Source organism: Populus euphratica, unplaced genomic scaffold, assembly GCF_000495115.2.
Source record: "Populus euphratica unplaced genomic scaffold, PopEup_1.0 scaffold7.1, whole genome shotgun sequence".
Classification (NCBI taxonomy): Eukaryota; Viridiplantae; Streptophyta; class Magnoliopsida; order Malpighiales; family Salicaceae; genus Populus; species Populus euphratica.
In genome coordinates, this window is record NW_011499871.1 from 1,382,533 (window position 1) to 1,396,930 (window position 14,398).

General features: G+C 29.2%; 2 protein-coding genes across 3 annotated transcripts; both read left to right on the forward strand.

Moving 5' to 3' along the window:
• Nucleotides 1–260: 260 nt before the first annotated feature.
• On the forward strand, nucleotides 261–1,288 carry LOC105127346 (uncharacterized). Its single transcript, XM_011028605.1, has 3 exons — nucleotides 261–484; nucleotides 638–785; nucleotides 885–1,288. Exons 1-3 carry the CDS (start codon nucleotides 408–410, stop codon nucleotides 948–950), a joined length of 291 nt encoding a protein of 96 aa, XP_011026907.1. The 5' UTR covers nucleotides 261–407; the 3' UTR covers nucleotides 951–1,288.
• A 6,925-nt stretch (nucleotides 1,289–8,213) lies between these two features.
• Nucleotides 8,214–10,584, forward strand: LOC105127347 (alpha/beta-Hydrolases superfamily protein). Of its 2 annotated transcripts, none has more exons than XM_011028606.1 (6): nucleotides 8,214–8,499; nucleotides 8,583–8,644; nucleotides 8,745–8,919; nucleotides 9,197–9,269; nucleotides 9,624–9,689; nucleotides 9,984–10,584. In XM_011028606.1, exons 1-6 carry the CDS (start codon nucleotides 8,366–8,368, stop codon nucleotides 10,197–10,199), a joined length of 726 nt encoding a protein of 241 aa, XP_011026908.1. In that variant the 5' UTR covers nucleotides 8,214–8,365; the 3' UTR covers nucleotides 10,200–10,584. The 2 variants fall into 2 exon arrangements, with proteins under 2 accessions (XP_011026908.1, XP_011026910.1); XM_011028608.1 differs by having other exon boundaries at nucleotides 8,745–8,880.
• Nucleotides 10,585–14,398: the final 3,814 nt, after the last annotated feature.

Genomic DNA, 14,398 nt, shown 5'->3' on the forward strand with positions numbered 1-14,398 from the left:
CACATATATTTATATTATAATGTCACATGTGTCCGGTTGACTATACCACAGATGACAAAGGGGAACTTTAAATGGGAGTCAAATGATGGTGCTTCCATAATCAAAATGTTAATTAAGCATTTGCATTATCTAGCACCAGAGCAGGTAGGGGCACGTTGCAAATTCAGGTTTTCAAACCCCATTGAATCATTCAACTTTAATAAAATAATAATAAGAAGAAAGTTACTGCTGTGGATAAAAAGACTTGAGAAATCACCACTACTCCCATTTTACCCTTCTCTGGAGAAATATTCTCTCTTGACAATCAGAAATAGATGAGCCTCTCTTTTGACTACAGAGTAGACTGAAACTCTTTATAAATAGCTACCATATGGAAAGGCATTATATGATAAAAGAAAGCAGAGGCAATGGGGAGTACAAAAAGTGAGAGATACTTTGTTTTCATGAACTATGATCCTGAATATGAGCGCCTTCGAGCTGATCGGTCAGCGATCTAAATTATTAGTCATTTCTTAGAACATGTTAATGTTACTAATTAAGATATCTTTATCTCTTTGATTATGCCTTGCACTGTATTGTTCTTTGGATCTCTGGCTAGCTAGCTAAGATCAATGTTCTTCTTGTTTGTGTATAATAGGACAAAGAGAGGGGCTTATGAGCTTGATATGTATCTGAGCAGGAAGCATGATGAGTTATTGGCAAACACCCTTGAGCATGGGAGCTACGAGAAGAAAATGTCTTTGGTCATTGTTGATGGCTTTGCAGTAGAAATCACCGAAGATCAGGTGACCATTTATGCAACATGCATTTTGTTTAACAGTATTTGTCCAAGACACGCCTTATTTTTTTTTCCTCAATTTTTTTTAATTTTTTATTCAAAACAGGCCAGTGTGCTTAGATCTGCTAGTGGGGTGAGAGTTGTGGAGAAGAATCAAGAGCTTCCTAGTTAATTATCAAGCAGTTACAAGGTAGGGCATCCACCATGCAGGAAAGAGCTGCTGTAAATTTGGTGTCCCATGAGTTTCTATATACAAACTTATCTGTATACATGGAGGTTGGGATTACTTACCTCAAAGAACGAAATCAGGCGTATAATAATGCTGGTGAACACTAGGGAGATAAATATGTAGCATCGTGGTGCTATCTTAACAATCCTGTTTCCTCATTAGTTAGATGGGACATCTTCATTAACGACGACCGAGTAGTATTGAAAGTATTGGAATCTGTGTATTAAGTTTTGGAAGATTGATGATATAAAAATGAAAGCTGGAAAAGCTTATTTTAAGTACTTGTGATTAGAACTTCATAATTAATTTTGATGGATGATTTTACCTGGTACTGGGTTTCCATGTGTTTGTATTCAAGACTTGAAGATGTCCCTCCTGCATCATGTCCATTAAAATTATCCTCTGCAACATGCAAACAAAATTTGAGTGGCAGAAAGGTCGACAGGCTCCTGTAATGTATGCTAGATGGGACGGGACAGGGTATACAATTCACATGTAAGGTGGCTAAGGGGGTGGGGTCTCCCTCTGTCCAGTTGAGGTTATTAAGGAACAGCAAACATACTTTAAAATGGTTCCACCTTAGCCAAGTTCGAGAAAAAAATTAGCTGACCCATTTGTCATACGATGCTCTACTATCACATGTTTGGTAACTATCACATGTTTGGTAAATTTGCTTTGGCGTTGCAGTCTCTTCCCGGCTTCATTTTCCTACTCCAGTTCTTTACTTGTTCAGTGGCTAAGTGCCCCTCGATCATTTTGGGCTTCGAAGTCTCTCTTGCTCTTGATTCACCCTGCCGGAAGCCGTTAGCAAATGTGTGCTTCTCCTTTACCTAGCTATCTAACCTCTCCTTTAAGGGTGTGAACTTTCCTCCCTGCCTCTTAAAATTCAATGTAGGTATGCAATTCAATGCAGGTATAGAAAGGTGAAGCTAGGATTATTTGTCCGCGGCTAAAATTAATATAATAAGATATAATATTTATTTTAATTTATTATTTAAGTTGTAAAATAAAATATGTATAATTTAATTTTATTCAAATAACTTATTACAAATATATAATAATCTTTATAAAAAATAAAATGTTTAAAGCAATATCAAATCAAGTCAAAGCAACAAAGTTAAATTTATTTTTATAATATATCTATCATTTTAATGTTGGTCTTTATATGCATCAAATATAAATATATAAAGTATTTAAGAAATTTTAGCTAAAGCAAAATATTATTTATGTTTGATAAACTTTGAAATAAAATAAAAGATAATAAATAATAATTTTTACATATTTATTTTAATTATACTCGTCGTTTTTTCATAAAATATAAATCATCCATTATCATATCAATTGTGAATCTTTTAGCAATTTTTTTTATATATAAACAATCAAATAATTTGTAAAAAAATCATCCTCCATCCGATTATGAAGTCTTATTTTAAAAATCTTCATCGTTGAAAAAGCTCGTTTAATAGTTGCTATCGAAACATGAATAGTCAAAATAAATCGAATCAACCTGACAACTAGTGGATAAATTGTTGATTTTTCTATTTCAACCAATCCTTAACATAAATCAGCAATCGATCACATGTTCCTTAACTTTAGGTGATTGGTACATCAAGCTCACAATGTTGCAATTGAAGTCTCAAATGAATTTTTTTTTAGTAAGAAAAAGCTTCAAGATAGAACTTGTCAACAAATAAGCACATATTTTCAATATTGAATAATTTATAGCTATTTAAAGAATCTAAAGATGTGCTCAACTTAAGAAGCCTGATCGCCTGCTTGTTGAATATATTTTTTAGCTCCTGTAATTGTTGATCAATGAAAGCTGTAAATATATTAACTTGATAGTGATGTTCAACTATTACTAATTTTTTTATGACAAAATCATCCCACACTAGAAAAATAAGCTTTCATATCAAGAACTTCAATGTCTTGATATTTACAAAATGATGTCACTTCTTTTAAAAAAGTTTCCTAACCAATCATCATCTCTTTACTTTTGAATTAAAGTTTTTATGGTAGTCACTAAATGCATAACATTTAAAATGTCTTGAGATTTTTGTTGCGGGGCTTGGTAAATCACATTAGTAGTTCTCATAACATTCTTCATTATATATAAGATGAATGCAAAATCAAATGACATCAGTAACTTAAATGAAAATAGCTCATTATCACGTTAAGAATAAGTAAATCTATCTAAAGCAATGCTTTCAAAAACCAAGCAAGTCACCTCATACATTTTTATCAAACTGCAAATTAATTTAAAATGCAAATTCCATCTACTATCTCTAAGTTGTTGCAAACCATTTATTTGATTAACTCCTTTATCCATTTCAATCTCACTAATATCAACTAAATATTCCATTATAGCTGCTTGAAAAACTCATAATTCATTATTATGCTTACAAGCACTAATGATGTCAATGATAAAAATCAAATTTTGAAAGAAAGTGTGAACATCAAATATTTATCTAGCTACATCAATAAGAGTCAATTGTAATTAATGAGCTAAGCAATGTATATAATATGCATAAGGACAATCATTAATTAACAAAACTTGCAAATCATTCCACTTTCTATGCATATTACTAGCATCATCATATCTTTGGCCCCTAATATTTTAAACATCAAGATTGTGATAAGACAAAACTAAGAAAATCTCTTTCTTAAGAGTTGAAGCAATTGTATCTTTAATATGAACTATATCAAAAAATTATTCTCATATAAATCCACTTCTATCAACAAGCCTAATAATAATAACTATTTGCTCTCTTCTAGATTCATCTCAAGCTTCATCAATAATTAAACAAAATTTTGCATCATCAATCTCATGACTAATTAAAGACTGAACTTTTCTAGCAAAGACATGTAAAATTTCTTTTTGATTTTGATGTGAGGTGTATTTAGCATTTTATGGAGCATTATCCAAAATAAAAGCACTAATTGTTCATTGTATGATGTTAAAAGTTTCATTATTTTAAAAAAGATAATATCAGCTTTTTGATTCTAGATATTCATCATGCTATCTAAAAGCACAAGCTTGAAAAGTGAGCTAACAAACAATATCTATTGAAACTTTAATATGCAATTAATTATTTAGATTTTCTTGAGTAGTTTGCCTAATAACTACCTTCTTAATATGACAACCGATTTTTAAAATTTTTCAAGCACTGGTGGCAAATTTATGAGCTAAATTTAGATCTTTTTCCATATAAGACAAAAAAACGCATTATTTCTCAACATTAACTTTCTTCCAACAATTAAAATCTTTAACAGTAAACATGTTTGATCTTGACTTTCCAAATGGTTTCCTTAGAAATAAATGGCGAGGGAAACAAAATACAATATTTTTCTCCGAATGTTTAAGCCACGTATAACTTTTGAACAAATGAAACTGAAATTGATTTTGATGTTTTTTACCAGTCAATGGATATTCAGACATCAAAGGTTGATATAGCCCTAAATTAATGTATGCCTTTTGAATTTTATGTTGTTGATTAATTGAATATTTCTAAATTTGAGGACGATTGTTTTAATCTCTAATTCGATGAGCAATGTCGATTATAGTAAGAGGTTGTTCACTAATAAACGCAGGTTCTTTATAAACTAAAGCACATCAGGGCTGCTTAACCATAACTTCAACATTACACATTGGAGTTGGTTCTTGTAAGTTATCAATTTTTTTCTTTTTTTTCAAAAAAAATAATTTTCTTATTTTGTTCACGATTCAACTTAAAATCAAAACATATATTGTAAGAAAAAAAATAATTTTGGTGGATCTGTTAAAAATAAATCATAAAAAATCAAAATATAATTAAAACAAACCAATAAAATATATCTAATTAATTAGAAAAAAATCACTATAACAAGAATTCAAAAAACAATTGGTAGAACTAGCATATTTAAGGAAAAAAACGAGCAAAAATGATAGAATTATGAAAAAACCTCATCAAATTATTAACAAACATCTCAAAATAAAACAAAAATAAATTTTAAATTTGAGTTACCTTATCTTGTTTGGTAAAAAATAAATTAATTTATGACTACACTTTAATCTTTTTGTAAAAAACATTTTCTCAGCAATTTATGTTTTTATTTCTCCATTTGATCAGCTGCAGGATTTACATTAGGGTAAATTGGTGGCTCTATTTTTTATTTCATAAAGTAATGCTTTTATATTTTTTTTTTCTTTCATTCATGTCAAGAGTAAATTTAAAAAAAATAAAAAATAAAGTCATACTTAATTACTGTAATAAGACCCATCTCTTTAAAATATAAAATATGACACCTCCTCACACTTAATTACCCAATAATAACAAAATTTAAAATGTTTTGCAGAAGTCTAGGTTCTACTTATCCCCTTTTACTTCCGTTTTTATAAGTAATTGTTTAGAAGTGTAATAGTGATTGCTTTTTAAAATATTTTCACTCAAAAATATATTTTTTTAAAAAAATATTTTTGCCAACATCATATTAAAATTATTCAAAAAGATTAAAACCAACGTCATATTAAAATTATTCAAAAAGATTAAAAAAGTAATTTTAAATAAAAAAATTCAAAATTTACCTATTGTTAGTTGAAACGCAAGAGCAAATGGGGCTTGGTCTCCTCTTCTCAACAAATTTTACAAGGAAAAAAAGGTATAGTCCGACCCCTGGAAAAAAAAAAATATTCACTTGCACCCCTGAGACTATAGTACTTCCCACATGTTTACGCTACCCATCTGAAAGAAACAAAAATCAACTCCCTCAAGTATTGAATACCAGAATCGTACCTGGTAAGGTTCTTGTGCAGCAAAATCAGCTTTAATTATTGAGCGCCATAGACCAGCATTATTGGCCCCATACAGTTCTACTGAGTCAACAATCTAAAATTTAAATTAAATTGGGTTTTATATTGAATTAGATTAGAAGTTAATTTTACCAATAACCATTTCAACCCAGTTAAAACTCAAATAAAATCTAATTTCACTTTAAGAATAATTAAAATAATATTTTTAATTTTCTTAAAATAAATTTAGAAACAATATAATTTTGGGTTGAATTAAGTTAACTAGTAAAAACTCTAGCTTGGGAGAATTCATGATCTGGAACGGTTCTTATAACCATGTCATATAATTATTAGATTATTGTGCAAGGTGGATTCCAGTATTGATTTGATATAATATGTCCAATCAATTCATAATAGAAAATTTTATCTCAGATTATTCCAACCTGATCCCACAATTAAATGGACGCCCACTGGAGCCCAAGATAAAGCTTGTAAAATACAAATTAGGTATAGGGGCATCCACCTTGCACGGACCACTCTGGACTCTGGAGGATTTCGTACGTACTAGTCTCGTGATCTTGGCATTTCTCTTCTCTTCCTTTTCTTTTCTATCACAGATTTCGAAGGCTGGTATAAATCCCATCTCCCACGGAAGTACTCTTGCTTCATTGACTGAATGTCTATTGCCGACAAACCGGCAGAAGCTGCAGAACCAAAATTCTATATATCTGGAATGTTTTTTAATTTTGTTTATTAATATAAATTTTTATACCAGCTTATTTTCACTTCAATTAACTTTATAAATTTTAAAATTAATAATTATATAAATTTTTAATAATTTTTAAATTTATACAACTCAAATTAATAATTTTTATAAAATAAATATAAGATTTAACTAATTGAACTATACCACTCAAGATTATATTTCTTTTAGTTCTTAATTAATTTAATGCTTAGACTAATGGCTTGCAGGAATTTTTTTTAATTTAAAAATTAATTATTGTATTTAAAAAAGTAAAAGAAACTTATTATCTAAGTTAAATTTTAATTGATTTGATAATATTATAAAAATTGAGGTAACAATAATAAAAAACAAATGAAAAAAAAATATAAACAAAACTGGGTTAACACTCAAAATACATTACCTGAACATGAGATATATCAAGATTACATGTTTTTCATGCACCGTAAATTATAAAGTCGAGATAATTTGATAAAAAAATTAATAATAAATAAAAATTAAAATATAAATATAAATTAAAATATTTAATAACACAACAATGATTATTTATACTGTAACATTTAATTATTTTGTTTATTAAAATTAATATTAATATAAAATAACAAACACGCTGAAAATTTCATATAAGATTGTATATATTCAAAATATCATTAAAAAATAATTTATATAAAAAAATAATTTATATTAACTGTAAAAAAATTATATATAAAAAATTAATTTATATTAACTGTAAAAAAAATTACTAATGGATCATATTAATTTCATAAAAAATTAAAGACTAATATAATTAAAATAATCTTTATTTTGAAAAAAAAAATTAAATAAGCCAGGAAAAATAACATGGAAGGGGTATTAATTAAAAAAACTTAAAAGGTTGATCTATAATGGATATGTGTATTAATGCTTTTTATATATATAAAAATTAATAAAAACTTTATTAAAAAATTAAAAATTAAAATAATAAAAATAAAATTGAAAGAATAATGTATAATAAATTGAAATCAAAGAACTAAATTAAAAATAAATCAATTTTTTATAAAAAAAGTCAAAAGTTAAAATTAAAAATAAAAAAAACAAGTATTGAAGAAGAAATGTAAACAACAAAGAGAACCTACATGCAATTATAAAAAAGAAATTAGTTGAAAGAAAAAAAAGTACCACAAACAGAAAAATTCAAATTGCTTGGGTTTTTAAGCTCGGACTTGTGTACTTAAGCTTGCTATTTTTTTTTAAGATTCCAATCATTATTATGATGGCTAGAATTAAACCTTTAAATTTTTTACTCAAAATATTTATTTTTCAATTCATTTTAACCACAAAATATTGTATGAATATCATTAAAACACCAAAAGGCCATAAAACCTTCAAATTTTTTACTCAAAACACTTATTTTTTAATTTATTTTAATCACAAAACACCTTACAAATATCCTTAAAACACCAAAAAGCCATGCATACATTAACCTTTTAATTTATGATTATAATTTTTCATTAACATAAAAAAACACACGTAAAACACTTGCGTGTTCATTTTATTGTGTTAAATTTTTCTGATCTAACCCGCGGCGAGTGAAGTGCGGGTCCTCGTTAGTTTAACCTGAAAAGGAGATTACCCAAAAGAGAGTGAACATGGAGCTCAAAACAGCTATATGCAGCCCAATAAGGCCCATTTCCTTGCACGTGCTACCCGCATGCCCGACAAATGGCGCGAAGATGTGTCTGCCGTGCTGATATTTCACCAGGAACTAGAGTGAAGTAAATCAATTTTCGGTGAATGATTCTGATTTTTAGGGTTTGGAAAAGGGGAAAGATTTCTGAACATTGAATCTTTATTTCTTGAACACAAATTATGGATTCTTCACCTCCAACAAAGAGAAGGCGCAAGACCAAGAGTGAAGGCACAAACGACAAGTCGTCGTCCTCGCCTGTGGTTGTCTTTGCTCATGGCGCTGGTGCTCCGTCCTCTTCAGATTGGATGCTTAGGTTGTTATCTCTCCCATTTTCACTGAAAATGTTCAATTTTCTTAATAATTTCTTTTGAATTCTTGAATTTTAATTAAATGCAGATGGAAGGAGATGTTAAAGAATGCTTTGGATGCTGTTGAAGTTGTCACATTTGACTATCCCTGTAGGTTAATTACTAGCAGTAAAATTTATGGTCTTGGATTTTTTAAGTCCGAATTCACTTGCCAATGCCATTTAAAAGAACGGTTTTTTTTTTTTTTAAGATATTGCTGGCGGGAAAAAAAGGGCTCCTCCAAAAGCGGAGAAATTGGTGGAGTTTCATAAAGATATTGTGAAAAAGACTACTGATAAGTACCCCGCTCATCCACTTATCTTGGCTGGAAAATCCATGGGTTCAAGGTATAAATTTATGGGATTTTGGAAGTGTAGATATGCCATGTAAGTGATCTAGGAGCGTATTCTACTATGCAAATCCATGTTGTAGTATTTTGTTGTTTATTCCTGAACTTTTTGTCATCGATTTATGCAAGAAGTCAAATAACAATGGTATGTTGTGGATGTGTTTTGGATTTTTTGATGAGGTTGCCATCATATAGTAACAAGGGATCCACATGACTAGATATGTTAGATTCATATCAAATATAACTTGTTTCTATAAGTTTTACTGATTTGAGACTAAACTTGTATATATACATAATATTTTGGTATGCTGTAGAGTGAGCTGCATGGTTGCTGCCGAGGTTGACATAGATGCTTCAGCAGTCATTTGCTTGGGATATCCACTTAAGGTTCATCACTTTCCATTCTTGCCAGTTTTTTTCTTAGTTGGCAAATTGTCTAAGAAATGTTGTCTTCATTCCATTTTAAATATGCTTAATAAGCTCATTTCAAATATGCTTGTATCTTGCCTGTTTACTTTTGTGCATTGCGATGATAGAGGTGAGCTGTTTTATTATTATTATTATTGGAGCTATTTTGTTTTCAATTGCCTGCGGCTTTCTGATTCGGAAAAACATACCCTTTTTTTCCCGTCTTTTCATTTAGCTTGAAAATACATGATTCTCATAGATGTCATCCCTGCTATTACAAATGTAGAACCCATTGAAAAAAGGTTTATTGAATTTAAATGACTAATGTTTCAGGCCATGGGTGGAGCTGTGCGGGATGAGACTCTATTGCAACTTACTGTCCCTGTCATGTTTGTACAGGTACCTCTATTGAATTGTATTACTTTTAAAATAAGTTTGAAACAACTGTGGTAATTGTAATTGTGCATGCCTTTGATTACCTTCATCTAATCTTCACTCCGAGTTTGAATCAACTGATGGTAATTTTAATTAGTAAACCTTGCAACTCAATCTGGTTGATTTTGAGTGAACTTTCTGTATATGACTGCTTTTTTCACAGTTTTGTCATACTGCATAAAATTCTCAGCTTGATTCTAAGTCACTTCTGTTAGGTTTTCTTAACTCTATTTGTTCTCTACATGTATGTGTGTGAAGGGTAGCAAAGATGGGCTTTGTCCCCTTGAAAAGCTGGAAGCTGTTTGCAAGAAGATGAAATCTCACAATGAGTTGCACGTGATTAATGGTGGTGACCACTCTTTTAAGATTGGCAAAAAGCATTTGCAAATAAAGGGTTCAACCCAAGATCAAGCTGAAGATCTTGCTGTTCAGGGTGTTTCATCATTTGTCTCCAGGTGTCTTAAAGGAAAGTGACCCTTCTACTGTATTGGGGTTTTTAGCTAAATTCCATTTTTATCGTCTTTTTTTACCCTCTTTTGCCTGCATATCATCCTATCAGGATGGTTGGAATCATGTCTGTAGTTTCTTACTTCCTGTCTTTTATCAAGCTAACTACTATAAGTGTTCTTTGAACAATGCCATGTTAACCTGGAATTTCCTTTTGGTTTAGTGGTGAATGCAGCACATTCTTCATCACTGAAGAATGCATGTGATTACCTGCCTGTATATAAACGTGGTCAAAATGGAGTTGATGTTTTAGGACCTTGATTATGGAAATTCTATATGGTTCGGTAAGGATCTAAATTTCTGATCTTGACTGGAAATTTTACATTTCCAGTTAGAAGCTAGATTGATTTGAGTAGGATTCTTAAATTTTATTTTGGCTGTTGCTAGTTATTTTTTGCCTTTGAGATTTGATGATATGGCTCACTTTAGCAGAGATCTATCTTCCTGCAAGTTTCACATCTGGAATGAAATCATTCTCTTGATCCCTAGCTCCGTGTATTGAGATCTAGAATCTTGTGTCTGTATATAAATTTGTGCTGTTGAAGATTGCACCCACCCATTATCAGAGAGAGAGAGAGAGAGAGAGAGAGAGAATGGTTAATAATTGCTTGTGAAAGGAATGGATGCTCCCGTATTCATTCAGTGCCGTCTGCACTACTTACGAGTCCTTCACAGAATCCGAACCTGCAGAAAAGGATGTAAGATAGTTTAAAGTAGACGTAGTTTGACTGTCATATGTGGTTAGTAGTCTGACTTCACTTCTAACCTTGTACGTTATGCATCACAGGAGGTATTGAACTACTAGATAAATTTTAATTACACGTTACTAATAAAATTTACAGGAAAACAAAAAAAACTAAAGCCTCGTATTGTTAATTTTACAATGACTGACTTGGGACTTTCATCTTGTAAATAAGTTGTATTTACATACTGCATTTATAAAAATAAAAATCATTTATTTTAACAATTTCAATTATATCGAAGATAAGAAAAAAATGAAGATATGTCGAGTAAAAGGAACAACCAGAGTAAAATAGTTGGTATTCATTTATCTTTTAATTTTACGAAGAAGCAGCCACAAATTCTTTTCTTACATCAGAAATTAACTTGTAATCTTATTTAGAGGACCACCGAACTCTAATTTTGTTGGAAGAATCAAGTGCTGTTGGGCCTTCTTATAGACCAGCATTTAATTTTTAATCGATGGCCCAAAAGCGAGAGAGGCACGGACAGGGTCTATAGTTAGGCCACTGTCCAGTACAGAAAAGCCTTAAGTGATTTTTAGCCTTAATTTTAACTAGAATATAAAATCTTTATATAAATTTGAAATTTGATTAATACTGCCTTGTAATTAAAATTAGGCATAGCTTAGTAATCGGATTATTAACTTGTTTGTTTTTGAAAAGTAGTTTCTAAGCGTTTTAATATTTGGTTAGCTTTAGAAAACTACTTTCCAAGAAAATGATTCCAACAAAGCAAAAATAACCCTTTCACATAGAAAAAGTGTTTTTCTCTTTTTTAATTCCGAAAAAACACTTTTCTTGTCTTTACACAAATAATATCTCACACAAAATATCCTTTGATACATTTATCCTCAATACAAAATCTTCATATAATAAAAAATCAAATATCTAACTCATGAAATACCATTAATTAACTTAGTTTTTTTTTAATTAATTTTACAAAATTATTTTGAAGTTTTAAAAATAAAATTTACTTAAAAAATATTTAACAAGGTTATATGTTTATATTATTATATTTAAAATATTTATATTTTATAAAACAAGCTATATATAAATATATGATACAATAATCCCCCCCCATAATTGTAGTTTTAATATTTCATTTTTTTATTGTAAGTAGTCAAATAATTATATTTAATATTATATGTATATTAGATAAACCTAAAAAAAAAATATTTACAAATTATTTTTCAGTTTATTTATTATAGTATTGTCAAACACTAGAAAGTAAAAAATATTTTTCAAATTATTTTATATAACATTGTTAAATATCAAAAAATAATTTTTTTTTAAATTTTTTTTTTTTAAAATTTTTTTTAGCAAACAAAAAAGAACAAATTAGAATGTTGATGTAAACAAAAAAGAACAAATTAGAATGTTGATGTAAATTTTTCTAAATTTACATGAAGGCAGATAATTAATCGCGCCTTAATAAGGTAAAGGGAAAATAAAATTATAAACTCATTTTATTCCATCTGTTAGAAACTTTCTAATGGGAGAGCTCCCCGGTTTGACGTTAGAGCTTGCTTTATAATCTAATAAGATATTGTAATTTTATTGTTATTATTTAAGTAAAATACAGTTCAAAAAATGATTTAAAAGAAAGCAACATAATAGATGGTAATAAAACTACGAAGAGATTTTCACCAGAAAACAAAAGGCCACGGAGAGATCAAGCTGCAAATTATTATTTTAGTATATTCTCGTTCAAAAGTGACAGAAGAATAAATAAATAAATTCAGGGAGGGGAGGCAGCTGATGGACTGACGACCTCGTTTTTTTTTTCTCTTTAAAAAATAGTCTAATCCAGGTTTAAGTGCCCCATTAACCTAAAATGGTACACAATATATATTGATGTTGTGGGATAGTTTTTAAAATTAATTTTTATTTAATTATATTATAATTAATACATATTTATAAGAAATGTCGTGTAGCCTACCCTACTCCCTTTCTTCAATGGTTTTTTCACGAGTGATGAGATCAGAGGCTGAACTACACTAAGACTAAGGATGAGCAGCATTCCATCCCTAAAATTTAAGAACTTTGCATTTTAGTTTCATAAATTTTTAGTTTTTTCAATTGTTCCCTCAAAATTGAAATTGAAGCACTTTCTTTATAAAAATTAACATAGAAATATGAATATGTATGCGTGTAACATCCTGGTTTAACCTGCCATATATTATCCATTTTAGGCCTTATCGCTCTCACGGTTTTGTTTTTGGTAACACGAACTCACTTCTAAGCCTGACGTCCTAAAACGCGTATGGCAGAGTAACAAAACGACCCATACCTATCATATACTGTTCGCTTTGGATCCCTCCCATCCTAAGGTTGCCGACCCGCACGGTTTTTAGGCGAGCTAGCTCTCAGTCACACGCCGATATGAGATATTACAACGTGTTTCTAATACTTTTTTTTTTTACTTTAATAAATATTTTTAATTGTAAATTGAAAATGATATATTTATTTAATTAAATAAATTGATAATCATTTTTTCTAAAAAATACCAAAAAAAATTGTTAATGATAATCAAAGATTAAATTGAAAATTTAATAAACATATGTTAATCAAGATATGTGATCTCATAGCACGGATCATGAAACTGAACACATTTGATAATTTTTTCTTGGAATTAATTTTATATTTAATTAACAATAATAAAAATAGGTACACACATGAATGCAAAAATAATTGAATAAAATCCAAGAAAAAAAACTTCAAATGGTTGCAAAAAAAGAATTCCTAGTTATGTTAGAAAAAATAATATTATAATTTTATTCAAAAACTAAATAATAACTAAAAAAATATCTAACCAAAGACTAAACGTGGCAGATGAAAGATAAATGTAAATTAAGATTTGGTTTTGAAATATAGGTAATGTACTCGGTTGCTTTCAATAATCTTGTTTCTTGAAACTAATTCTTTTATTTAATAAAAAATAATACAAATAGAAATGTATAAGAAAGAAATTGAATAAAAAAAATATTGTTATGGGTGCACAAAAAGAAAATCTATTGATATCATAAAAAAATAATTTACAACCTTATTTATAAGCCAAGTAAAAATGAAAATATATATTATTAAAAAATCACAAAAAATTATTTAATTGATATATTTTAATAAATCCTAATTAAAACTGAATACCCGCTAGATTGAGCATGCTACACATACATTGAATGAATATATTTTTATTAATTTATATTTAAATAAAAATAAATTAAAGCTAAAAGAGGAATGGGTGCCTAGAATCAGGGGCGGAGCTAGAAAAAAAAACTAAGGGGGGCAAATTAAAAATTAAAAGAAATAAAGTTAAATTTTTAATTATTTTTACAATATTTACAGGGGAGGGGGCTGGGAAAAAAATTTCCTGCAGGGGTCGGGGCCCCTGCCAGCCCCCCTTGCCTCTGCCACTGTCTACCAACC